The 27,238-nt window shown below is 36.6% G+C and overlaps 1 protein-coding gene across 2 annotated transcripts in view; it reads left to right on the top strand.

The window, feature by feature from the left end:
- Positions 1–2,370: 2,370 nt before the first annotated feature.
- Positions 2,371–27,238, top strand: part of DCN (decorin) — a 39,028-nt gene continuing 14,160 nt past the window's right edge. The window contains 5 exon segments of one of the 2 annotated variants that reach the window (NM_173906.4): positions 2,371–2,561; positions 6,355–6,601; positions 18,464–18,576; positions 25,231–25,444; positions 26,246–26,359. In NM_173906.4, coding sequence (NP_776331.2) covers positions 6,388–6,601; positions 18,464–18,576; positions 25,231–25,444; positions 26,246–26,359 — 655 coding nt within the window. In that variant the 5' untranslated portion in view covers positions 2,371–2,561; positions 6,355–6,387. 2 annotated transcript variants of the gene reach the window in all.

Raw genomic sequence — 27,238 nt, 5'->3', positions numbered from 1 at the left:
AGGCTCCAGGGTGCACAGGCTTCAGCAGTTACCGCGCCGGGGCTCAGTAGTTAAGGTTCAGGGATCCAGAGCACAGGCTCAGTAGTTGTAACATGGACTTAGATGCTCCCCAGCATGTGGGATCTTCCTGGACCAGGGATGCAATCCGTGTCTTCTACAGTGGCAAGTGGATTCTTTATCACTGAGCCACCAGGGAAACCCAGATTGGGTTTTGATAAAGAGTGAACCAGACCCAGGTAAAACAATAATCATCCTTAGTCAATGATCTTTCTTCATGTTATAGTCGTTCACGAAGCGCTTCTTGAGAATTTACTTTGTGCTGGTAGTGGGGACACAACTGTGAAGAGGCTGTGCTTTATTCCTTGAGATGAAAAGTGAAGTCGCTCAGTTGTGTCCGACTCTTTGCGACCCCGTGGATTGTAGCCCACCAGGCTTCTCCATCCATGGGATTCTCCAGGCAAGAATACTGGAGTGGGTTGCCATTTCCTTCTCCAGGGGATCTTCCTGACCCAGGGATCATCTCCTTTAGATGAAAGATGTACATAAATAACCCTAATATGAACAAATGATTGCATGTTATAAGAATGAGATAAATGTAAGAGGAGTTCAAGAGGAAAAAATTAATTGATTCTGGACTTCCCTGGTGGCTCAGATGGTTAAGCGTCTGTCTACAATGTGGGAGATGCAGGTTCGATCCCTGGGTCGGGAAGATCCCCTGGAGAAGGAAATGGCAACCCACTCCAGTACTCTTGCCTGGAAAATCCCATGGACGGAGGAGCCTGGTAGGCTACAGTACATGGGGTCGCAAAGAGTTGGACACGACTGAATGACTTCACTTCCAAGAGGATCATAGGGCTTCCTTTGCCATTCAGCTGCTAAAGAATCTGCCTGCAATGCAGGAGACCTGGGTTCGATTCCTGGGTCAGGAAGATCACTTGGAGAAGAAAATGGCAACCCACTCCAGTCTTCTTGCCTGAAGAATCCCATGGACAGAAGAGCATGGTGGGCTACAGTCTATGGGGTTCCAAGAGTCGGATACCACTTTAGTGACTAAACCACCACCAAGGGGATCATGGATTTTGCACCAAGGTCCAGGGAAAATATTTGCCTTCTTCTAAATCATCAGATTTAAATCATCTTCTTCTAAATCATCAGATTTAAATCAGATCTAAATCATCAGACTAACCAGGCATGGGGTTAAATGCCAAGAAGAAGAGTGGGGTAAGGTGTTAACATTATGGACACTGGGCTTGGAAAATAAGGCAAGTATCACGTGATAACAGCCTTACCCCCTCTTCTTTAGGTAACACACATAAAAATTTAATCCCTTCAAGTTTCATCAAGGCAAAGTATATTTACTGTAGAATTGTGTCCTTAGATGGCTAGAGAAGGGAAGAAGGGAGGGTGGAGAATGGAAGGGTTATCCTCTCATGTTTCACAGATGTTGATTTCAAGTTTCCACCTGGTAACAGCCTAGGGGCCAGGGCATAAAGATACAAGTCAAAACATAGAATCACACAGAGAACTGACAGCATCCAGCAAGGGAATTACAAAAACTCAAAAAAGCTTTCACAGGCTGAATAAATATCTTTCCTTGTATTTGCACTTTCTTTTTTCTATTTACTGAGTTTGGAAAGAGCCATAGACTTTATTGCCTTTTCAAAGTTCTGGATTACATAAAAATATAGCCTACGAAAATATAATTTTTCATATACAAGCTAAATTAAATTGTGATCATCTTTTAGTATCTATGTGCTTTATTTAAAAAAAAACACACACATAACTGGTAGACAACAAGAAAGGTTTTAAATTATAAGTAAGGAAAGTAATAAATGGTGTGCTTTTCATATAAAGTCATGGCTTACTTCCAGGGAACTTTAGAAATATGTTCAAGATATATAGAAAACCTCCATAGCAAAGTACTTGAATTTTTGAATGTGCACAAATAGCCCAAGGCAAGTAAGAATCCGAATGAGTACTCATTTATTTTCATAGCCCACACTTAAAATAATTTCATTCCATTTGCCAGACTTACACATCCTGAACAAAACAAACAAACTGTCATTTCGGAAGTATGATAAATGTGACTCATAAAGAAGACTAGAAAGAGTGGATAAAGGAGTAGGGTTGGGGGTGGGGAAATAAACCCTTTAGTTACAATTTCAGGGAAATGAGTGGACACAATGAAACAAATTCCAAGTCAAGTTGCTCCACTACTATATTACAGAAGCAGTTTAGAATTTTAAGCAGATGCAAAAGGAATAAAGCATTTAAATGGGGAGAAAAAAAGGCCGATAAAGTTTCTGGCTACAATACAAGAGACATATCATTACCATATGATCTAATGTGGGTGTCAGCCGGATTGTGTTCATTGAGGGAAACCTTATTTTTTAACTGTGCTATGGAGTAGAAGCAGGAGGTTTTCAGCCTAGTGACAGTCACAGAGCAGCACCTTCCCCCTCCTCCTTTCCACACCTGCAAACTCTTTTGCTTGGGCTGAATATTTAGTGTAATTACATCTCAGCTTTGAGGGCTCCAGTGGCAAATCCCCGGATTAAAAGGTATGGTTTTCAATAATTGTCCTGAACTCTGCTACAGACTAATAAAACTTTGATCAAGTTAAGAAAAAAGGAGTTATTTGGTAAGAGAAAAAGAGAAAAAAAAATGTGTACTGAACTTTTAGTAATGTTTATGCAGTGTTTTAAGCAAGTATTGCTTGAAAACAGAAACGAAGTATTTGGTAAAATGGTTGTAATGCATTGTTTTAGTTCTTTCTCTCTGTTCTTTGCAAAGATGTTTCTTAGAGAAACTATAACCTAACACAGTGACTCTCTTTATTGATATATTTTGTGTTTTTACTATTAAATGTTTAGGAAATGTTTATAGAAAAGTATTCTAGACTGGCATGCTATTCATAGTTGGATTGTATATTTAAGAATTTATTCTCCTCCTGAATTCTTGTATATTTTAAGAACTTTTAAACTTCAGAGAAGTGAACTTTGGTGATTAGTTATAGAAGTCTAGTGTATATTTCTACAACTTAGAAAATAATAGAAACTGTCACCAGAGAGGTGAAAACCAACACTGACTCTATTTATGCTGATTATTAAGGACCTAACTAAGCTAATCTCACAGTTAGCTACATAGTTACTAAAATGTAAAGAAGAGACTCTGCCAGAATTTTTTCTGCAAATGAAATTTTATCATAAGATACATTCACTATAGAATGAAAGTGTGGGTTATTTTCTTTTCTAATTTCAAAACAGGGTAACATGATGACCACTGATTAAGTGGGCTCCCAGTGATATAAATACCTGCGGCTTTTTCTTCGAATTGCTATTTTGACCAGAAAAAGAATCAGATGCCTCCTATAGTACCCCTTATTGATAGATGGATACTGTTTTACTGTTTACTTTTAACTTATTTCTATTATTATTGAGGCTTTTAATTCACCCAGTGCTGGGGGGTTTAATTTGCTCTGTATTTAGAGCTTCACTTATCTCCTGAGGTATAAATTTTGACTTGGAAATTCACGCCAAAGGCGTAAATGACATCATACAAATGCTGATCTGAATGGTATAATTTAATGGGATGTCGTTTACGAAACCTAAAATTATTATTTTTGATAGAACACATTAAATTATGGCAATGAACTTTACTGAAGTAGTGACATTCTTAGCAATTAGTATTTAGGAAATAGGCATACATTTTGAGAATACTTAAAACGGTTGAAATAAAATGTTAATAGTACATCATCTCAGTAACAGTCTCCTTGATGTCTACTTGGGCTACTGCTATAGGTTTGTTTGTTTTCCTGATTTATTAAGAGAGGAAGGAAATGATAAAGAGACTATCACTGTCAGTAGCCTGGATTAATTATTTTAAGATGCTGTGTTTTAAGTATTATGATACTAATCTAAAAGAAGTTATTTCATGGAGGAATTTGTGGAAAATACCTGGCCATATTATTTTTCCCCAGGACATTCAGGGTTAAAATGCCCGCCCCCCCCCCCCCCCCCCCCCGCCCCCGCCACACACCCAAGAAAATGATAAGTAATGGAAGCTAAAAACTGTCTGTTTGAGTTCAGATTCAACCCAAAAGAATATTGTGTAGAGAATTTGCACCATTTTAACAAGAGTAAACAAATGTAAATGATAATATTCCCCTGAGCTAATGTTTAATATTCTGTTTTTTGGATTCGTGAACCAGGCTTTCTTTTTTTTTTTTCTGGAGAAAAGATCAGAAACAGACATCTGCATTAATTTCTCATTGCTATTTATTAAATCTGCAATTAGTTTGTTTCATTTTTCTCAAAACTTGCAAGACATGAAATATGCAAGGCTAGCAAACTTGTGGTAAACCGTAAACATTGCATTTTAATGCGAAACAGACAGAAAACCACTCCCTGAGATCCAGTCCAAGGGAACCCTGCCAAAACAACAGGGTCTCCTTTAAAAGGCAATGCAGTAACTGAGTGGGAATGGGTTTCCAGAGGGAATCTGATCCTGAATTTAAAGGGGCAGTGTGAATAATAATCTTCGTGGTATTATGTTAAAGTCACTAGCCTGTATTGCAAACGTGCTGCCTTTGACGTGCTTCAGTAATCAACTAAGAATAAAAGTGTAAGAAATTTTAAAACATTTGTTTCCCCTCTAGTGGATCTAGGCAAACATTTCCAGAATATATATTAAAGTTAGCACATATGAAAACTTTATCTTTTCTGTATTGCTATCATTTGGATAGTGACTGGAAATAACATAATTAAAGATGATGAGACTAAAGATCATATCTACAATGTGTTTGGGGAATATTGAGCAGTTTTAATGGAGTTTGAAAATATAACAACTCAAAATAGACTGTTCTATCCATGATCAACTACTTTTCATTATTCAGATTTATTAAGATTTTGTTATTCAGATTCATTTAGTTCACTTCAGCCATCTAAACAACCAACTCAATAACAGAGATGTATATATATCTCGAAGGGCTTGTTAAATGAATGAATAAAAATGGTATAGATGCGCTGAAATCATATTTTTGTCAATTTGTTTACAAAATAATCCTATTGGTAAAATTAGATAACATATGTCATATAAAATAAAATAAAACCAGATAGGATTTTCCATATGTGTTTACTGGTTTACACAGTCCTTAAAAAGGATTCATTTGAGAAACCACCCAAAAGATTTATGTTAAAAACTGAATCATGCTTATATCAAGCTCAGGTTTTCAATTTGATATCTTTCTTACGCTAGAAATTCACTATTTAAACAAAGATAACGATATTTTAAAAAATCAAATTTGGTTGCTTAGAACAAATTGAATAACTTGTATTATTAATAAATTGACGGTCAACTGAGTCATTTATGGGCAAAATATTGTGCAAGGCCCCGGTACAGAACAAAGGATAATCAGACACGCCCTGAAGGAGTACATCTTCGAGTGGGGGGGCAGGCCAAGCACGCAAAACAAATTACAATATAATGTGATAAGTTCTTTAAAAGAGGTAAGCAACGTGCCTTGGGAGCACAGAAGAAGGAGAACGCAGCATCCTGCCCGGATGCCCGGGAATACACAAGGGAAACCCATTATCTTATTTAGCCTTTACAACACTCTCACAAGGTAGGTATTTTAAATGGTGATTAGCTTTGAGTGTCAGGGTTGAGGTGGGGACTGGGAGTAGAGAGAAAATGGAGAGAAATGGTGTTAAGTCGTGCATGGTCTTATTTGCAACAAAGGGGATGGAGACTTTATTGGCAAGCTGTGAGAAGTCAGCAAAGGATTTGCAGTAGAAAATTAATACAATGAAATTGAATTTTTAGAAGATGACTTGGGCAGCAGAGTGGAACATGGCCTGGAGTGGAAGAAATATTTGAGGCTGAGACTATTTGAAAGCTCTTGTTCAGTGATGAGAAGGGTCTGGACTGGGATAAATACAGTGGGATGGAGAAATCAGATTGGCTTCTAGAGATATTTCTGAGCAGGAACTGGAGACTCTCATGTGTACAGACAAAACTTGTTTAACTGTGGCATGGCTTGTGTTGAGTGAGCATTGAAAATTTCAATGTGATTTATCATCTCAACAGTTTTACAGGTTGACTATATAATCTGTGGTCTTAATTCAGACCCCAAATTCAATGAAGTGATTCAAATACTTTTTAAATTTTTCTTCATAAGTAAACAGTGCAAGTTCATCTCTACTGAACCTTATTACCTTCCAAATATATTTCTAATGTTCTGCTCCTAACAGTACATAAAATATTACTTTTTAATGCTTTTTTCTATGTGCACTCCACTTATATAACACATACATTAGGCAAGGCTATTCTTCTAAACCTTCCGCTATTTCCCAGGTTCCTCGGTTGTGAAAATATACAAGAGAAATCATGAAGGCAACTATCATCTTTCTCTTGGTTGCACAAGTTTCCTGGGCTGGACCATTTCAACAGAAAGGCTTATTTGACTTTATGCTGGAAGATGAGGCTTCTGGGATAGGCCCGGAAGAGCACTTTCCTGAAGTTCCTGAAATAGAGCCTATGGGCCCAGTCTGCCCCTTCCGCTGTCAGTGCCATCTGCGAGTTGTCCAGTGTTCTGATCTGGGTGAGTGGGATGCCGGCTCTCTACCTACCTTGTCTGCTTTATTCATGGGAATGGCTTCCCTGGGAGCGCAGCATTTTCAGTTTTAATTTCTGCAATTCCAAATGTGAGAGACAGTGCCACCTAATGAGGAGTTAGGGAAGCAGAGTAGAAGTGAAAGAAGTTAAGTTTGAAGTTAGGAGACTTGATTCTTTTTTTTAAGTCAGAGAAGCATCGCTCTGCAATCTTGGACACATCACTAAAAAAATTTTTTTCTAAGGTTCATAGCTCCCCTTATGTAAAATAAAATTTTGAACAAATAATATCTTGTGTTCTATGATTCCAAGGTGATAGATTATTTTAAGTCTGTGATTTGCTCCCATGAAATCTTAGATATTAAGAAAACCCGGGTGATCTCTCTACTCTTGGCTTAGCCCAGATAGCAGGGTTTGAACAAAACTGTAAAGTATGCAGTGTTATCAAAAGCAAAACCAGTAAACTTTTAGAACAAAAATTTATCTTTCAAGTACCAAAATACTCTCATAATCCCTGGGTCTTAGTTTTGTCTCTGACTTTGGAATTTTGTAATCTAGCTGTTTATATTCTTTAGAAAGTTTCAAAGAAAATCTTTATAACTAAGTCGTGGTATAAATATTCGATATGATCACGAAGCCTATATCTTTAGCTTAACACTGCAGATGCATTTTGATTTATTATCTTTCAAGAAAAATTTGGCCTGGGAATTCCAAGAGCCATATACTCAGAAGATAAATCTCCAGAAAGCTTGGAGCCCTAGCAGATGAGCCGAAGGGAAATGAATTTAGCTTACATGGCAGCTGATTCACATTCCTCTCTTCTTTTGGTTCATTTTCTTACTGGAAAGAAAAAAAGAAGGAAAAAACCTCACAGGATGATTCTGCCATGGAGCATTTTCTTATAGAATAAACCCCGTAGCTTTGTAGAGTACTTATTTGAGAAATCCTATAGTTATTCAGAATATGCTTTCTAGGGGTATTTTGCAGGAAAATTTTCCACTAAGTCCTAGAGCTGGAATAAACACATACAGGAACCCAGGAAAACATGAAGCATGTTAAATAGTAACAGCTGCTGAAATGCAAACACTTTGAACTAGATTCTTCGATGCTAACATGTACTGTATCACCATTTAAACCCAAATGAAAAATGTAAAGGGAGATTTTTTAAAAGGCTACAGGATAATGCCATTAGATTAATTAATTACTCTTTCATTCTGCAGATATTTTGAGATCTTATAATGGGTCAGATCTGTTCTGGGCCCTGCAGAAAAAGCAATGAGGAAGACAAATATGGTCCCAGTTCTTGTGGGTCTGTTATTCCACTGGTGATGACTTTCCTTTTTTGAATTATATATTCAAGACAAAGGGGATTAGATTACTACCAAATTACTACAGAAACTTTTATAGCATCTAGAGATTATCTCCATAACTGGTTTAGACAAGATATCTAAAGAAGAGAATAAACATGTGATGGTTATACCAGTAGTAAAAATTTTCAAATGTTGCAAAAATGGCTGGGTTCCTAAGAAGTGTGACAAAAGTGGAATCTCACTTTGCCTGAGGACACGTTTAAAAGGATCCATAATTACCCCTCACTACATATATTGTCAACAATAGAGTTGATATTTTTAAGGAGGATGGGTCCAGTCACTTCGCTGAAGTTTTATTTTTTTCCATATAGTTTTACTTTGCTTTCTTGATAAATAACTCATAAATCTTGACTCTGATGAAAGCATTGGGACAGTTTATTATTGTCTATCATGAAAATTTCCCAAGCCTATTGTTCAAAACTAAACAGAAAAATGTAACCTTAGGAAACATAAAGTCATTGATGTGGCTGTTTCGTGATACAGTTTCTTGGTTGTCCTTGAGATTGTTTTGTTTATTTTGTGTTGTTTTCAAATGAGAAAGTTTTCCAAGTTATCTTCTTCTCTAAGATTTCAGAGAATACAGTATTCCTTTGGGCTTAATGATCTTATTTACAGAAGTAGCTGAGATTGAAATAATGATTCATTTTGGGGAGCCATGTTTGAAGAGGAGCCCTGAGTTCCAGTGAGCAGTGAATGGTCTCATACAAGTTACTTTTATTATTTTTTTTAATTTCACAGATGAGTAGTTAAACACATATTCAAAAATTGGTCAGGTATTTCTATAACAGAAAATACATTTTTAAAAAAGAAAAGCAATCCACTTGCCTTTAAAGAAAACACTGCATTCACATTTTCAACGACAACATAGCCTCTGCTCCCTTTATGATCATGGTAAGCTGTTCAGAGTCTTAACATTTTTATCTGCAAAGAAATCACAGTCCTAAAGATCTTACTATCTGTGTGAAGTACCTGGCCCATAGTAGAGGTTCAACAGGTTTTTCCTGTGTGATGATCCTGTGTGATGGAGGAAAAATGAAAGAAGCATAGGAAAAAGCAAAGAAGTGGACAATTTCATTCATAGTAAAAGCATGCATGCTAAGTCACTTCAGTAGTGTTCAACTCTTTGAAACCCTATGAACTGTAGCCTGCCAGGCTCCTCTGTCCATGGGATTCTCCAGGCAAGAATACTGGGGTGGGTTGCCATGCCCTCCTCCAGGGGATCTTCCTGACCCAGGGGTCTGGCATTGTCAGGTGGGTTCTTTACCACTAGCGCCACCTGGGAAACCTAAAATAAAGGCAATGCAGTTTATTTTTTAAATTCTCTAGTGAGCTGAACATGAAGCTTGAATTATTATCATTTGTTGTTCTTCAGTTGGTAAGCAAAGAAAAAAGACAGTGCACTTTGGGATAAGAAATGTGAATGCTTATCATATAAACAATGTTTTCTTAAGGATTATTTTTACCAGAGCTTTTAATGAACAGGGAGGAGCTTCAGTGTTGAAGGATAATAGTGCTTTGTCATCTTATTATCCAAACAGTGTTTAATGTAAGCAAACGTTTCTTTTTAAAATGTCTGATTATTTTGCAGTAAGAAGTATTTCTGACAAAGTTAAACAACATATCATTAAACAGTTCTTTCAAAGCTGAGATGTAAAAACTGTGAAATGAAAAATGAATAATCAGCCCATGGGAAGCTTGAAGTGTTCAAGAAGACCCATTGACTATTTTAGTTCCTAGTTCCAACTTATCTGAATAGTATTATCATATGTTTTTCTAGAGCATGGGGGATTGAAAAAGTAAACATATATTTTAGCCTAAGAAAGTTATGAATTCTCCATTGATATTGACCAAATTATGTGGCTGAACTTGTATTTAATTTGTAATTTGAACTGTAATTTTATGAGACATATATTCTTTTCATTATCTAGCCTCTTAAGGCATAAAAATATACTCATAATTATAGCATTTATAAAAATATCAATATAAAAATAAATGTAGGGTTAGCAAATTCAGAAACCTATGGATTTCCTTAAAATAAGAAACCCACAATGTAACTCATTCTTGTCAGATCTTTTGAAAAGATGCTTTATTTTACGTACCTAGTACCTTAAGGGAAGACGGTTCCCTTACTTATGTACTCTTTGGCCCAGCCATTCATCTTTGGATCAAGTGTCACCAAGAAGCATTATTTGGTACTTTGATCTCGTTTATTAAAGACAGATCAGCCCTAACTGGTGACATAAGCATAAATATTGCTTTTTGACTATTCTTCCAAATTAAAGCAATGTTTATTAAAATTTTTATTATAAACAACTTTCAAAAGACTTGAAATACCCTTAAAAACACTTGATCATGGGAAGATCTTGGGTTATGAAGTTCGACATATATTTTAGCCTAAGAAAGTTATGAATTCTCCATTGACATTGAAGGTTATCAATGATATCCAATGATATCAAAGGATATCAAAGGATATCTCTGGACTCGAGTTCAGCTTTACCGTTTATGGTGGTTCAGACAGCAGTGAATCTGCCTGCAATATAGGAGACCTGGCTTTGATGCCTGGGTTGGGAAGATCCCCTGGAGAAGGAAATGGCAACGCACTCCAGTATTCTTGCCTGGAGAATCCCATGGACAGAGGAGCCTGGCGAGCTACAGTCCATGGCAGGTTGCAAAGAGTTGGACACAATTGAGTGACTAACATGAAGACTGAGACCTATAACTTTGAAACTTTCAAAGCCTGTCTCCTCACTGGATAAATGGGAATATCTCTTACTTCATTAGGTAAGAATAGAAAATATTTATACAAAATATTTTTCATAGTAAATGTTATGTCCAGTTTACTACTTAAGTAAGCTAATAACATGAGGCTATTTCTCATCAGTTCAGTTCAGTCTCTCAGTCGTGTCCGACTCTTTGCGACCCCATGAACTGCAGCACGCCAGGCCTCCCTGTCCATCACCAACTCCTGGAGTTCACTCAAACTCACATCCATCGAGTCGGTGATGCCATCCAGCCATCCCATCCTCTGTCGTCCTCTTCTCCTCCTGCCTCCAATCCCTCCCAGCATCAGTCTTTTCCAATGAGTCAACTCTTCGCATGAGGTGACCAAAGTACTGGAGTTTCAGCTTCAGCATCATTCCTTCCAAAGAACACCCAGGGCTGATCTCCTTTAGAATGGATTGGTTGGACCTCCTTGCAGTCCAAGGGACTCTCAAGAGTCTTCTCCAACACCACAGTTCAAAAGCATCAATTGTTCAGTGCTCAGCTTTCTTCACAGTCCAACTCTCACATCCATACATGACTACTGGAAAAACTATAGCCTTGACTAGATGGACCTTTGTTGGCAAAGTAATGTCTCTGCCTTTGAGTATGCTATCTAGGTTGGTCATAACTTTCCTTCCAAGGAGTAAGCATCTTTTAATTTCATGGCTGTATGGTTTTTATTTTTATATGAAATTAAAAAACACTAAGTATATGGCTTGCCAAGCTGGATACAAAATAGCACCTTTTCTCCCCTCCTTCCCCAAAGAAAGCCATATCACAACCAAATATAAATAGGCAAAAATTAGAAAATTGTATAATTATCAAATTAATATAATTATCAAAATAGTATTCTCCAAAGACTATTCCTTTGAACTAAATTGGTTTGGTTGAGAACCGAACCAATTTAGAGAACAATAAAGTGTTTGGCTATTTTATAATCATAAATGATTCACAACCTATATAGTTAGCCCTCTAAAGAAGAGGCCAGAAGGTGGAACATTTTATTTTTCCAGGCAAAAGCATTATGAATAACTAATGTTCTTAAAATGTACCTCATGATGCAAATAATATTTTACTTGTCTAAAATCTCAGGAAAATGTACAGCCCTTTAAATTGCATAGTTTACTTCTTTTTAAAATCATTTTGCTTCAATTAGGAAAATTTTGTTAGTGGTCACCACTTGGTACTTAGATCCACAACATCTAAGAGGAAACTGTTTTTTTAGAAGCAAACCTTATGTATGAGGTAAATGAACCATTAGAGTTCTTCTGTGAAATCATCTTGGAAGAATAAATTAGTCCTCTTTGTCAAGGGTCAGAGAGAATGCTGGAGGCTTAGTTGCTTTCATAATTTATATCTAGCTTCACATCAGCAGGGGTGAGGGATGACCCTCATTCAGAGTTTCAAATGCATCGAAAGAGTATCTCTAAGATGTGGCACACGCAGGAGGCTGTGCACGGAGCATGCCCATTGGTTGCCTAAAGTAGTTTGGGGTAGGAGTAGAGCAAGAGGAATACTCAGGTATGATCCAGATAACCAAAGCCTCTGACTCAAGGGGTTAAAGAGAAGGAAGAGAGGAGTCAGAGAAGGCCAAAGGAAGCATCTGTCTCCTTGATCTGACTGACAACTAACATATCCCTGGTTTCCTTCTTAGTCCCAGAGGGGAGAAGGAGGCAGCTGTGTGGGATCAAGGCATTTGGTTAGACTGCAGCTGTGATGCATTCTCCTCTGGAAGATCATTCCTGGCTCCAGAGGACAGGATGGGAATAGGTTAGCCAGAATATCAATTTCCTGGATGAAAGAGGAAATGCAGAAGACTCTCTAATCTTAATTTTCTCCTTCAAAAGAGTAGCGAGAAAATTATATATTTCTTTGAAAATAGGCACAAAGGAGAATTAACTCAGTTTGCAATCCAGTCTTAATAAAAGGAAGAAGCCCTGTAGCAGCTACACTGTAACACTCAAGATTCAATTAACCCTTGACTTAGTCTGAAGATGGTTTTCAGGCAATTATTTCATCTTGTCTACTTCCATGTTTTCACTGTAATCTTTATTTGCCTTGATGACTACAATAATCAATTAATTACATTTAAATAGATGGTAATTATTCATTACCTTTAATTACCTATTTAAATATCTACTTTCTGGGACTTCCCTGGTGGTCCAGTGGTTAAGACTGTGCTTCCAAAGCAGGGGCAAGAGTTCAATCCCTGGTCTGGGAACTAAGATCCCACATGCTACATACACAGCATGACACAAAAAATAAAAAAATAAAACCAACCAAACAAAATGTAATTAGATTGTTATATAAAAATAAATATCTACTTTCCCTACCAGAAGTAAAGCATGGTGATAATTTATCTTTTGGCCCTCCACTCCAAAAAGTTATACTTGGTAGGTTCTCAAACATCAGTAAATGCTTGATATGAATAAATTAACATATACATGCCTTAGTGCTTGAATGAGTGCTTAATTTTATTTTCTTGACTCTATCAAGCTGGAAACAGGATAGAACATGACTGCCTAGAAATTAGGAGTCAGGAAACTGTAGTGTTTCCTTTCTTATTCTTTTTGAGGATGACTGTTGAACCAGGAGTGGGCTTCCCTGGTGGCTCAGGGGTAAAGAATCTGCCCGCAATGTGGGAGACCTGGGTTCAATCCCCGGGTCAGGAAGATCCCCTGGGAAAGGGACTGGCAACCCACTCCAGTATTCTTGCCTGGAGAATTCCCTGGACAGAGGAGCCTGGAAAGCTACAGTGCAAGGAGTTGCAAAGAGTAAAACATGACTGAATGACTGACACACACATAGAACCAGGAGTAGGTTTCCAGGTGGCTCAGGGGTAGAGCCTGCCTGCCAATGTAGGAGATGCGAGTTTGATCCCTGGGTCAGGAATATCCCCTGGAGAAGGAAATGGCAACCTGTTCCAGTATTCTTGCCTAGAAAGATCTCATGGACAGACAAGCCTGGCAGGATACAGTCCACGGGGTCCCAAACAGTTGGACACAGCTGAGCACACACACACACACACACACACACACACACACTCAGAATCAGGAAGCTCAAACTTTCCTTAAGTTATTTGGAAAGAGAATTAAATTAAAGGGAAGTTTTAGTATTTCTGAATCCAACTGCCATCAGTGTTAAATTACCATTTTTAAGAGAAGAAGGAAACGCGCATGCCTTTAGCAGAAATGTTTTTTGATGGATCTGGGACTCCATTATATTATACTGGTCATGTGTCAAAACTAAGTGTATCACCATTGTCTTGATTATTACACTGGAGACAGAAATATTTAAAAAGTGTTGGAAGTCAACGAGAATAAATCTTGCAGTTTGGACCCCTGCCACAGGTCAGAGAACAACAAAAAAGGCATGGTATTTTAGGACATCCTGGCCTTTGTCCAACATGATGTTTACCAGATTGCTGAAATTTACTAGCACAACAATACCATTCATCACCGAGACAACTAGAAAAAAAAATACACTTCTTAAAAATACAATTCTTATTTGCATTTATTTCAGAAATGAGTTCCTGGTAATGTCTTAAATAGAGTTTTTTATTTTATTTATTTTATTTATTTTAATTATTTTATTTTTTAATTAATTAATTAATTTTTAATTAATTAATTAATTTTTTAAAATTAATTATTTATTTTAATTAATAACCCAATTTTAAAGAAGATAAAGTTTCCTTTACTGAATTTGGAAGAGCAACTAAATAATTCAGTTTAGCCTTGAAAACAATTGCATTTTAACAGAAGATTTAGAATTCTATTAAAGAATGCTTATTGAAAAATAATTGGATTTAGGAAACCACTTTGTTCCTGTTACTATTCTGAATAAATATTACCTCAAAACTTAGTTACTTAAAAATAATTTTATTTGCTCATAATTTAAGCTACAGAAAATTTGAGCAGGTCTTAGAAGGCTGCTCTCCCTTGTGGTCTCTTAGGCATTTGCAGTCAGGTGGCCATGGTTTCCCAGATGGCGCTAGTGGTAAAGAACCCATCTGCCAGTGTTGGAGATATAAGAGGTGTGGTTCCATCCCTGGGGCGGGAAGATCCCCTGGAGGAGGGCATGGCAACCCACTCCAGTATTGTTGCCTGGAGAACCCCATGGACAGAGGAGCCTGGCGGGCTATGGTCCATAGGGTCACAGAGTCAGATGTGACTTAGCACACATGCATGTTGGCTGAGGCCGTAATCGTGGTGAGGCTGACCCAGTCTGGGTCAGCTCAAGACAGCTCACTCTAGTGACTGACAGTTGGTGCTGCTGTTGCCTGGGAGCTCAGCTCTTCTGTCATCTGGAGTGTCTTCAGGTTGCCTCACCAACTCAGTGGTCTCATCGTAGACAGACTCAACTTACATGACCCCACATTTTCCCCAGAGCAAGCATGCCAGAAGAATTGGATAGAAACAGCCTTTTCTGACCTAGTTCCAAAAGTCATGCCATGTCACCTTCGCCACAGCCCCTTGGTTCTGAGAGACATCATAAGGCCATGCCAAATTTGAAGGGAGAAGAATTTGACTCCATCTTTCAATGGGGTTGGACAAGTGTGTATTGAATAAAAATATGTAGGATCCCGAGTTTCCAACTAAGACCTGGAGCAGCCAAATACTTACTTTTTAAAAAGAAGGTCTATTTTAAATGGAGGCAGGAGCTATCCTCACAAAGGTGTGTGTGCACATATATATGTGTATCTGGTAATTTATATCAAAACTAACCAAATTTCCCTATAGGTTTCTGATTTTGACACAGACTAATAAGAACATCATCATAGAGTCTACCTGATCAGCATTTAGGAATCAAAGACTAGCTGATATTTAATGGTCCTTCCCTTTGTGACATTCTAAGAATACGTATCTAGGATTATTTCCCCTTCCTATTCTTCCTGTAATTTCTGAGTGAGCTCACTTAGCACTCTGATGCCTGTCTAGCCCTTTTCAGTATGTTATTGAGTCTGATGTCAGAACAGTTCTTGTTAGGGATACGAATAGGGATGACAGGAAAAAAACAATATCCTGTTGGAAACCAAGAAATAGTTTTTTCATCTGCATTTTGTCACCCCAGTTACATGAGCTCGTTCATGTCAACTAACTTTTTCTAAAAATCATCGAAAAAACGAAATTTTCATAGTGCCTTACCTATTTCATTTGGTTGCTGTGAGATTAATGAGGTAACATATTTTCATTTTTTATAAGTTGTAAAGCTATGTAAATATAAAGTTTTAATAATAGAACACAAATCTGTTAAGTCTCTCAAATGAATATGAATTTTCTAGCAATTCAGAGATTGTAGGGTTATGATTTTAATCATTAAGATGACTCTCTAACAACTAAGCTGCAAAAGCCACAAACCTGATTTTTTTCTGTGGTAAATCATCAGGGGAACAATGTATATAATTCACCCCACGTAGGTCTTGTTATTATAATATTCTAGAATGACAACATAATCAAAATGATCAGCCATCCAGATATATCATTTTTTGTCCACATCTGAAATGAACCTGCACTTTGGCACTGAACAACTGTTAAGGCAACTTTGACACTGAACACTAGAATTCACATTCAACAATGTATAAAAGTAAGCAAAAGTGGGAATTAAGACTTGGACAAAGAAGCGCATGAAGTAATAATAAAATGTAGGCAGTAACTTTTTTCCAAATGAAAGGAAACGTGTCTTTTCTTCATTAAAGAACACTAATTATCAAAGATTTGGCAGAAGTCTGACACTCTTTAATTGCATGAAATTAGCAAACTGACATTTCTGAAAATGGCAATGATCATGAATATATAGTACAGTTAAATATCCTCCTACAAGGTAGCTGTTCTGTGGCTTGCTGTTTGTCACTGAAAACACTTCATTTCTGTTATTCTTCTGTGAACTATTTCTGTAGTTAGTTCTTAGAATATATTTATGCATGTGCAGAATCACCTGCATTATTGATATTCAAATTTATAACCATAGCTGACCACTGAATTGGAAACTATAGACTTTTTCCCACTATCATCAGATCAGTGATAATGTGAAAAATTCTTTGGAAAGAAATTAGAAGTTGGTGATTTCAGATACATTTTCTGTAATTTCCAAGGACATATGAAGATAGAAATATGGTAACCTTTATAATCTACCTTCATATGCTTATATATAATAAAAATCAAAAAGATATCTTTCCAACCTAGTTATTAAATACTCTGTTGTAATTTTCCTTTTAATTGAAAACTGTAGATTGAATTCTTTTTTCCATGAGAATTTGGGCAATTTCTATCTTGTGCCTGCTATATCCTCAGGCAGGGCCTGCCTAATAAATTAATGATGTCTAAAAATATTCAATAAGCCTTTATTGAATGAATGAAAGAATGATCTTCAGCACTTCAAGTTTCAGATATAAACTTTCAGAAGAGGTTAAAAAGCATTTCTGATTTGTTATACAATCTTAAAATATTAATATGAAAATGATCATATGAATTTGAGTTAATAAAGTATCATCTTATATTAATATGGGACAAAGCCCATGGAACAAACAAGGCAAAAGGCCTCATAGTTTAATATTATCTCCATTAACATTCAGCATGATAATTTATTTTAAATGCCATACCTTTTGAATAAAAGCAATTTATCCTTATACATCTAGTGGAATGACTATGAAAATGTTTCTTTAATGCCATAGAACATTTAGTTTTTCAATGTATTTACATTTATAAACTAAAACCTCAGTCATTTAGATCCAAATTTAAGTCTGAAGGTAATGCTTTGTATAATACACTTTAGAGAAGTTAGAATCACAAATTTTATTCATTTTATTCTGATTAATAGTCATAAAATTGATACTGTTTTGTGATTTAAAACTGAAAGAACCATTCTCCCAAGAGTTTGAATAAATTTTCAAGTTGTTGACACAACAGCATGGTTACATATTCACATAATTTAAATTTTATGTGTAGATCTGTGATAGTGCTAAGTTTATCAAAAGAATATTTGATGATGTGGTTAAAGTTGTCTACTGAAAGCATGTTTATATAGAAAGGTATAGATTTACAAATCACTCCCACTTAACACTTATCAAAGAAATGACTCTAAAATAAGAACAATGAGGTGAAACACACTGTGTACTGAGACATTTGAACCATACCTGGCAAAATCTTAATTTTTATTTTATGCAAAAGAATCATTACATGGGTAAATAGTTTGCTCTGTTTATGATTTTTTTTTAATAAACCCTTTGACTTTGTTAGAAAAGGTAAAGCAGATATTTTAAACAACAGTTGGTATAATTCCTCAGTTCGGTTCAGCTCAGTCGCTCAGTCGTGTCCGACTCTTCGCGACCCCATGAATCGCAGCACGCCAGGCCTCCCTGTCCCTCACCAACTCCCAGAGTTCACTCAGACTCAGGTCCTTTGAGTCAGTGATGCCATCCAGCCATCTCATCCTCTGTCATCCCCTTTTCCTCCTGCCCCCAATCCTCCCCAGCATCAGAGTCTTTTCCAATGAGTCAACTCTTCACATGAGGTGGCCAAAATACTGGAGTTTCAGCTTTAGCATCATTCCTTCCAACACCCAGGACTGATCTCCTTTAGAATATAATTCCTAGAAGAAGACAAATATGATAGTGGAAAACTATCACTGAAATACTAATGTCTTTGTAAACACATTCTTTGTGACTCTGTGGTCATGTGTCCCTTTTTAATGACTGCGTGTTGCTTTTTCTCTCCTTCTAGGTCTGGAAAAAGTGCCAAAAGACCTTCCTCCTGATACTGCGCTGCTGGACCTGCAAAACAACAAAATAACTGAGATCAAAGATGGAGACTTTAAGAACCTGAAGAACCTTCATGTAAGAATTGCTATTTTCTTGAGCTATAACAAGATCTGACTCAAAGTATTTTTGAAAACAAAATGTAGGTAAAGTCAAGAGTGCTCTATGGTAATACACAAGCACATAAGTGTTTATTAAATTCTCTTTTTAGGGAGTGATGGAGTAAAGCAGGATATTAACCCCTAAAAATCAGAGCCAATTTTCTCACATATACCCCTATATAGGCTTCCCAGGTGGCTCAGATGGTAAAGAATCTGCCTGCCAATGCAGGAGACTTGGGTTTGATCCCTGGGCCAGGAAGATCCCCTGGAGAAGGAAATGACAACCCACTCCAGTATTCTTGCCTGGGAAATCCCGTGGACAGAGAAGCCTGGTGAGCTACATTTCATCGGGTCACAAAAGAGTCAAACATGACTGAGCTACTAACCACCAGCAACAACTCCTATATAGCTTTAGTATCCGCTGTCTAAAAGACACATTATATCTTAATCTTCTCACATTTCATCGATAACAATCTTTCTCTTTCCAATATCTTTCCAGAACGTATTTCAACAGTGGAACAAAATGGACTGATCTTAGTTTATTTCATTGCTCTGTTTTCTTTAGGAGGCTCAAGAGACATGGGTTTGATCCCTAGGTTGGGAAAATCCTCTGGAGGAGGGCATGGCAACCCACTCCAGTATTCTTGCCTGGAGAATCCCATGGACGAAGAAGCCTGGCAGGCTGACTCTGTCCATGGGGTCAGGAAGAGTGGAACACAACTGAGCGATTGAGCATGCACATGCTGAATCCTTATCTGTATCTGTCTGTATATTCTGATTTTTCACTTCCCTCTAATCTATTATAAGGTAACACAGTCTACCAGTCAGGATTCCAGCAGAAAAGGGATATTATAATCAAGACAGTATCTACTTATCAACCTTCAGACAGCCAAGATAAGAAAAGCAATAAACATTTACCCAGTAGGAGAAAATTTGCTGCTGCTAAGTCGCTTCAGTCATGTCCAACTCTGTGCGACCCCATAGACTGCAGCCCACCAGGCTCCCCTGTCCCTGGGATTCTCCAGGCAAGAACACTGGAGTGGGTTGCCATTTCCTTCTCCAATGCAGGAAAGTGAAAAGGGAAAGTGAAGTCGCTCAGTTGTGTCCAACTCCTAGCGACCCTATGGACTGCAGCCTACTAGGCTCCTCCATCCATGGGATTTTCCATGCAAGAGTACTGGAGTGGGTTGCCATTGCCTTCTCTGAGAAAATTTACCAGATTTTAAAAAGGAAGCAAAGAATTTTTCCTTGACATTTTAAGATTGCTCATGAAACAGTTAATAAAAATAATAGCACATAACAAAATGACATCATCAAATTACTGAAGTAATGTAAGCACATTATGATATAAGTAGTGAATATTATGGGCACTAATGATGAGAAAAAAAGAGACATATTCCTACATCAGGTTACCCAGATAGTCTTTTGAGATAATAAGAGACAAAAGGGTCATAGAGGATTAGCAGAATTTTGAAAGGAGAAGAGAGTTTTCTGTGCAAGAGGAAGGAAAGGCAGAAGAAAATGAGCGAGAAACAAGAATAGAAGATGGCTAAAGTGAAAGATACAGGCTCCAAAATAGTGGAAGCTAAGGCCTGAGCTGGAGATGAACCCTGGATCAGTGGGATCCTTCTCCACTGCCAGGACAGAGGACATGGGACCCTACTCACCTTCCTCCGTTTTTCATGTTATGATTTCACTGGGAGTGAGCTGATGGAGATGCCAACAAAGTTTGTTAGTGATTATTTAAACTAACTATTGAATAAGTTAAAAGAGGCAATAATAAAAAAAATGAATATATTAGTTTCAATAAACAAAACTATAAAATGCTTCATTTTATTTGCATAAATTACCCTCAAGCTACTTTGTAAGAAAGGAAAAGCCTCTTGATTTCAACTTCCTGTTTGTTTAAATATTATCTCAAAAGTTTGTTTAAACTCCTCATACCTTAAACAAGAGATACCTAGCTTCTGTGACTTTCTCACTAAATCTGATGTTTGTAATAATGTGTCCTTTCTTTGCCTGATCCCCTCCTAAGTATGTTTTTAGGCAACTTATCATCTTGGCAATCCCTTTCTTTCTAATTTAAAGTATATACTGGAAGAAGAGAGAGAGTTTATTAGAGCTTCTAAACATTTAGAGGATGTTAAAAAGCTATTTTTCTCTTACTCTTTCATTCATGATCATTTCTATCCTTGTTATTATGCAAATAAACATCGTAATTTTAGCAAAGAAAGCCACCCTTGAATGAGAAGGGAGAGAAATAAAAATTTACCAAGGATTAAAATGGAAAGGATTTAAGAGAAAAACGTTGCTTTTTTCCCTCAGTCAGTTCAGTTGCTCAGTCGTGTCCGATTTTGAATTTTTTCAGTTTACACTGCGCCTCCCTTTGAGCGGTACGTACTGCTTGAGAGTAGTTGTATTCTTATAAATAGCATAAAAATAAATAATTATTCTATAAAATAATGGAAAGTTAAACATTATAATCCAACATTCTATGTATTTCCTTTGAATTAAAGTTTAGTTGCATTCTTGCTCAGTTGTGTCTGACTCTTTGCAATCCCATGGGCTGAAGCCCACCAGGCTCCTCTGTCCATGGGATTCTCCAGGCAAGAATAATAGAATGGGTTGCCATTTCCTCCTTCAGGGAATCTTCCCAACCCAGTGATTGAACCCATGTCTCCTGTGTCTTCTGTGCTGGCAGGTGGATTCTTTACCATTGGGTCACCTGGGAAATAAATCTAGTAAAAAACTTTTGTTTTAATTTAAAATGAACAAACATCATCAAGGATTGAATAATAGCAAACATTTGTTATTTTTTTGGATTTAATATGTGTTTTTTTTTAATTGATTGAAAGAGTCTTTAAACTCTATAGTGCTTTAATTTGCAAAAAGCAAAGCACTTGTTTAGTCATTACTATGGGGCTTCTCTGGTGGCTAAGCTGGTAAAGAATCCACCCGCAATGCGGGAGTCCTGAGTTCAATCCCTGGGTTGGGAAGATCCCCTGGAGAAGGGGATCCCGTGGCTACCCACTCCAGTATTCTGGCCTGGAGAACTCTATGGACCGTATAGTCCATGGGGTCCGCAAAGAGTCAGACACAATTGAGCGACTTTCACACACATACTAAGCACTGTTTCTAACATCTTATATTTGTTTATTCATTGACTTATTTAATTCTTACAGTTATTCTAATGAAGTAGACACTCTAGATAACACCTTAATACATATGAGGGCACACAGACACAGTGAGGTTATGCTACTTGCTCATTGTCACACAGCAAATGATAGCCAGAGCTTGAGATCTAAGCTCAGGAGCAGTCTGGCTCAAGTCTGTGCAAACGTTTATAACTGCCTGTAAATACGATAATAACAATAAAATTCCTTAAAACAACCCCTGGTACAGTATGAGCCCTACATTAGTGGCTTTGGGGAAAGTTGAACATACTATTAAGTTGGGTTTCAACATTTTTTCTTTCAATTTTATTGAACTATAATTAATATACAGCACTATATATCTTCACCAGGGATACCCTGGTGACTCAGCCAGTAAAGAATCTGCCTGCAATGGAGGAGACCTTGGTTCGATCCCTGGGTTGGGAGGATCCCCTGGAGAAGGAAATAGCAACCCATTTCACTATTCTTGCCTGAGAAATCTGTGGACAGAGGAGCCTGGTGGGCTGCAGTCCACAGGGTCGCCGAGAGTCAACTGAGCGACTAACACTTTCACTTTCATACAACTTCAAGGAGTACAGCAGAATAACTTGGCATCCATATATTGTGAAATGATTACCATAGCGTGTTTAATTTATATCTATCATCTCATATAGATATTAAAAAAAAGAAGAACAAATGTTTTCTTTGTGATGAGAACTTTTAGGATTTAGTCTCTTAGCCATGTTCAGGCATGCCATACAGCAGTGTTCACTATAGTCGTCATTTTTTTTTTTTTTTTGTACATTACATTCCCAGTACTTACTGGTCTTAAAACTGGAAGTAAGGGTCTTTTGACTACTTTCTTTGATGAAGGTGGTGAAAATGCTTTTACTCCTCCTTCCACCCTATTTCTATTGCCAGTCACTTTTTCATCATCTCTCCCCTACTACCAGGCTATATCACTTTTTCTTTAGTTACAAAGAAGTAGGTAGTTCTGATTTTTTGAGCCTGTGCTTCAGTTTTAGGTTAAATGGCACTCAGGGCATTTTCTGATCCTCAAGCTACAGTGTCCCTCCTAATTCAGCTTCTCTCAGCCCGTTATCTAAATAATGATAGTCTGTTTCTGCCTGTCTTTCTTCTTTTCATCAGCTGATCTCCTGAACAATATATGTGGTTTACCTTTGACTCTTTCTCTGGTTTATCTGGGCCTTGTCATTAGTCAATGTAATTAGTCCACTTCTTTCCATATCAACATTTGCCATATAATTTTATAAACTATGCTTTCTTAAATACCTATCCCTGTGTATAGAACTAATGTTAGCCATTCTCAGCAGTACTATATATACATGAGTAACTTTTTTCACACGTGTATCTGTTTTATATGAAACTCTAATTTATACAGGTCTTGGAAAAGAATCTACCTACAATGCAAGAAACCTGGGTTCAATTCCTGGGTCGGGAAGCTTCCCTGGAATGGCAGCCCACTCCAGTCTTGCCTGAAGAATCCCATGGACAGAAGAGCCCGGAGGGCTATAGTCCATGGGGTCACAAAGAGTCAGACACAACTGAGCAACTAACACTTCACTTTATGTCATGATGATCAAAATTTGTAGTTTATTTATTTTTCAGTGGAGATTCTTTTTGCTGGACTAGACCTTTTCTACAAACAATGCTATTTGAAAGTTGCTTTGCAAGAAAGCAGTCTATATACATGATTGATACTTTTAGTCCTCACAACAAGCCCCTGTAGGTATTATTATTATTTCTGCTTTACTGAAGAAAAAACTGGGGACAAATGTCACACCACCTCCAAAATATAGCAGCAGTTATTACTATAGCATACTCACCAGTAGAGACATTGTCTAGTTATTATCTAGTAAAAGAAATAATATTTTATTACCCAAAATGGCAGGTAATACATCAGCAGGTTGACTCTTCATAATAGGTTTCATAATAGGTTGAATATTTTATTCAACATAAAATAACACAGATTTTTCAGACCAGGTTTAATGCATTTAATAATTAAATGCATTATATCAGCCTTTCAGAATTTCCTTCCATGGATGGCAATTAAGGACGTCCTGCGTTTACAATTAAGCATCCACCATTTTGACTGTTTTTAAATGATGCAAGTCCTCTCTTCTCTCCTCTAGCTCTGGCTTTTACTGATTTTTCTGGACATTTTGCTTATTAATATCAATTTCCTAAGACTTTAACCTTCATGTTTTTTTTTTAACTTTCTATAATAGTTACTGAAATTACCTAGGATTTTATTTTAATCAAACAATTCACCAGTGAGGATTAGTTAAAAAGGTTATTAACTTATTATTTGTAATAAGGTTTAATTAATCAAATAATGTGAACTACATGAGAATGTCCATGGGTTATTAAACTAGCTATTACCTTCTAAAAATAGTCATATTTTTGAGATGGAAAGTTCCCACTGTTCTATTCCTCTTGTTCCTTTCTTGCCCCTTTGCATTTTCACATCTGCCTAAAAACAAATCACAATTGAAAATAGAAGTTTCTTAGATCTTGATAAAATTATCCTAAATTCTTTATGATATGCCAACAAGTTGATATAATGCAGTGTGGTTCTGTATACACACAGATCATTGGAAGATAATTGAGGTAGTCCAAAAGTAGGTGTAGCAGTATCTATAGTATAACAATAATGGATTACCAATAATTTCTTATATTAAGAGAACTTAGAAACACACATTTTAAAATTACAAAAAATTAACATATTTGACTACATAAAACCATTATGTGCAAAATGAGCAGAAACAGAAGAAAAATATAATGTATCCATAAATCATTTATTAAAATACATTAAACATTAAGAAAAATGAGAAGTTTTGTGACCAAGCAATCCTTTTCCTCCAAAAAATAAAGCTAATGGTAACAAAATAAAAGGAAATTTCTTTAACCTCTCAAGAGACAAGAAAGTGCAAAGTAAAGCAATAAGCTACAACATAATGTGTTGATTTGCAAACTTTTGGAAAATGATTATATCAAATTCTGCGAGGCTGCGAGAATGTTACTCTCTGGCAGTGTTGGTGGTGGTATAAATTAGAGCCACCGTTTCGTAGTGGATTCCATGACAACAGCCAATGAGGACGGACTTAGAGGTTGAAAAACTGACTGGAGAATGGATGTCGTTGGCACTAGATTCTTTCCAGGTCACTCTAGTAATTTCAATATTTTGGAGCATTTATTGTTAAAAAATTAAATAGCTATATCTCTCTATGTATAATCTGCTTTTTATCAAATTTCTCTTCCCCTTTTCTCCTGAAGTTCAGGTTCTCATGTGCTTTTCAAGTAATCAGATCAGTTTAACTTCTTTCCAATTTCTTCTAATTTTGCAGATTTCTCTGCTAGTCCCATAAATGGAATGAAATTACACACTTGCTGGACATACATATTTTATGTGTGGAAGGTTCTGGAATTAAGATGTTGCTTCTGTTCACTATCTACAGACACTGATTCTCATCAACAACAAAATTAGCAAAATCAGCCCTGGGGCATTTGCTCCTTTGGTGAAATTGGAACGACTTTATCTTTCCAAGAATCAACTGAAGGAATTGCCAGAGAAAATGCCCAAAACTCTTCAGGAGCTGCGTGTCCATGAGAACGAGATCACCAAAGTGCGAAAGTCTGTGTTCAATGGATTGAACCAGATGATCGTCGTAGGTACATATATTCTTATAGCTCTAAAACCAGGATTCAAGGTTCACCTTAAGAGATTACAAGTAAGCTTTAGCTACAGGAAGGTAAATTAGCTAGAATTTACAGCTCTTAAAGCATGTAGAGATAACAGTAGCTGGACCAGGAGAAATGGGTATTGAATCTGTGCCTTACAAAATTTTAATTCTTGGACTTGAGGATCTGAAAATGTAGGAAGAAGTCTCTAGGGCTGATGCTACACTACCTACTGCACCCAAGATGCAGGATAGAATTAAGCTGTGCTTAATTAGAGATATTTGGAGAATACCTTTACATTGTGGGAATTAATTCTAGTCTGAACATCTATAAATCATTTGCTTTAAATAATGTGTTGTAATGTTTTTCTCTGTATGTGGTAAAATATGTCATATTATAATTGGCTTACCAAATGCTAGATTCATATTATTTAACAGTATTTTAATATATCTTAGTAATTGCCCCATAACAAGTGTGATTTATAAACACTCACTTTTGTTGATTTGTTGACAAACAGGTTTATGGACCTTAAATAATTTTGTTGTTATTGTTTTTCATATTATTACTTTTTCCTAAATCACTTTTGTTGTTGTTACTGTTTTTGGTTGTTTTAATAAGGGAAACTTTTACCACATTTTGCCATCCCTATGAGACACAAGCTTTTTAATTTCTCTTCTGTATTTTCACTCAAGTTGTTATTGATCCAAATTTTTTCTTGTTGAGCAGACACTACTCTGGCTTGCAGTTTCCTCAGGTTGTCCTCTAAAAGTTTTGCACTTATTGCATTTGTAGAACTTGGCACCAACCCGCTGAAGAGCTCAGGCATTGAAAATGGAGCCTTTCAGGGAATGAAGAAGCTCTCCTACATCCGCATTGCTGACACAAATATAACTACCATCCCTCAAGGTGATGAAAATTCTTTTTTTTTAATATATATTTTGTTCATTTGATATTCTTTTTAAAATTAATTTATTTATTTTAATTGGAAGCTAATTACTTTACAGTATTGTAGTGGTTTTTGGCACACGTTGACTTGAATCAGCCACGGGTCTTCAAAGCAATTTGAATATCTAAATCCAAAGGCTTTGACACTAAAAAAAAAGTCTTTGAAAATTTGAACGGTGACTCAAGTGGCCAACATTATTTCTAGTAAATTCTCTATCCGTTGAAGTATTCAGTGAAACTAGCTGGCCACTGGGCCATCCAGGCTGACTGTAGAGATGGCTAGACTCTTTCAGCTATAAAGATACTTACATCTAATGTAAGATGCAAATTAACAGACAATGATTTTATATTATAGAATTGTGATATCATAAAGAAAAAATTATGGTTATTTAAAAAATAGACTGCTTTTGTAGTACTTTGTTTTAAAAAATGATACCGTGGAAGAACATCTGAAATTGAGCCAATTTTTACTGAGTCTCTAATCCCTTAGTGAATTCCATTGCATTTGAGGACATTCTAGTCACTACCATCTGAATAACAGGATCCACAGTGGTCACGCTCTAAGAGTGGTGGTTATATGTTGTAAAGAGTGTGGATTTTGGAGTCTGCTTGAGTTCAGACTGTCACTAATTGGCTATATGATCTTGGACAAGTTATTCAACATCTATGACACATTTGTAAAATCTGTAAAGTGGTAATAATATTAGTATCCACTTCACTGGATTGTTTTAAAATTAAATAAATAGAAAAATATCTGGCCGGTAAATAAGTAGTGGGTTACTGTTACCTTCTATTACTCATTAAAAGTTTTTTAAACACTCATGTAGCTCAGGCAAAGTA

This window comes from Bos taurus, chromosome 5, assembly GCF_002263795.3.
Source record: "Bos taurus isolate L1 Dominette 01449 registration number 42190680 breed Hereford chromosome 5, ARS-UCD2.0, whole genome shotgun sequence".
Lineage (NCBI taxonomy): Eukaryota > Metazoa > Chordata > Mammalia > Artiodactyla > Bovidae > Bos > Bos taurus.
The sequence above is the reverse complement of the archived record's forward strand: the minus strand, read 5'-3'. Positions and strand labels throughout refer to the sequence as shown.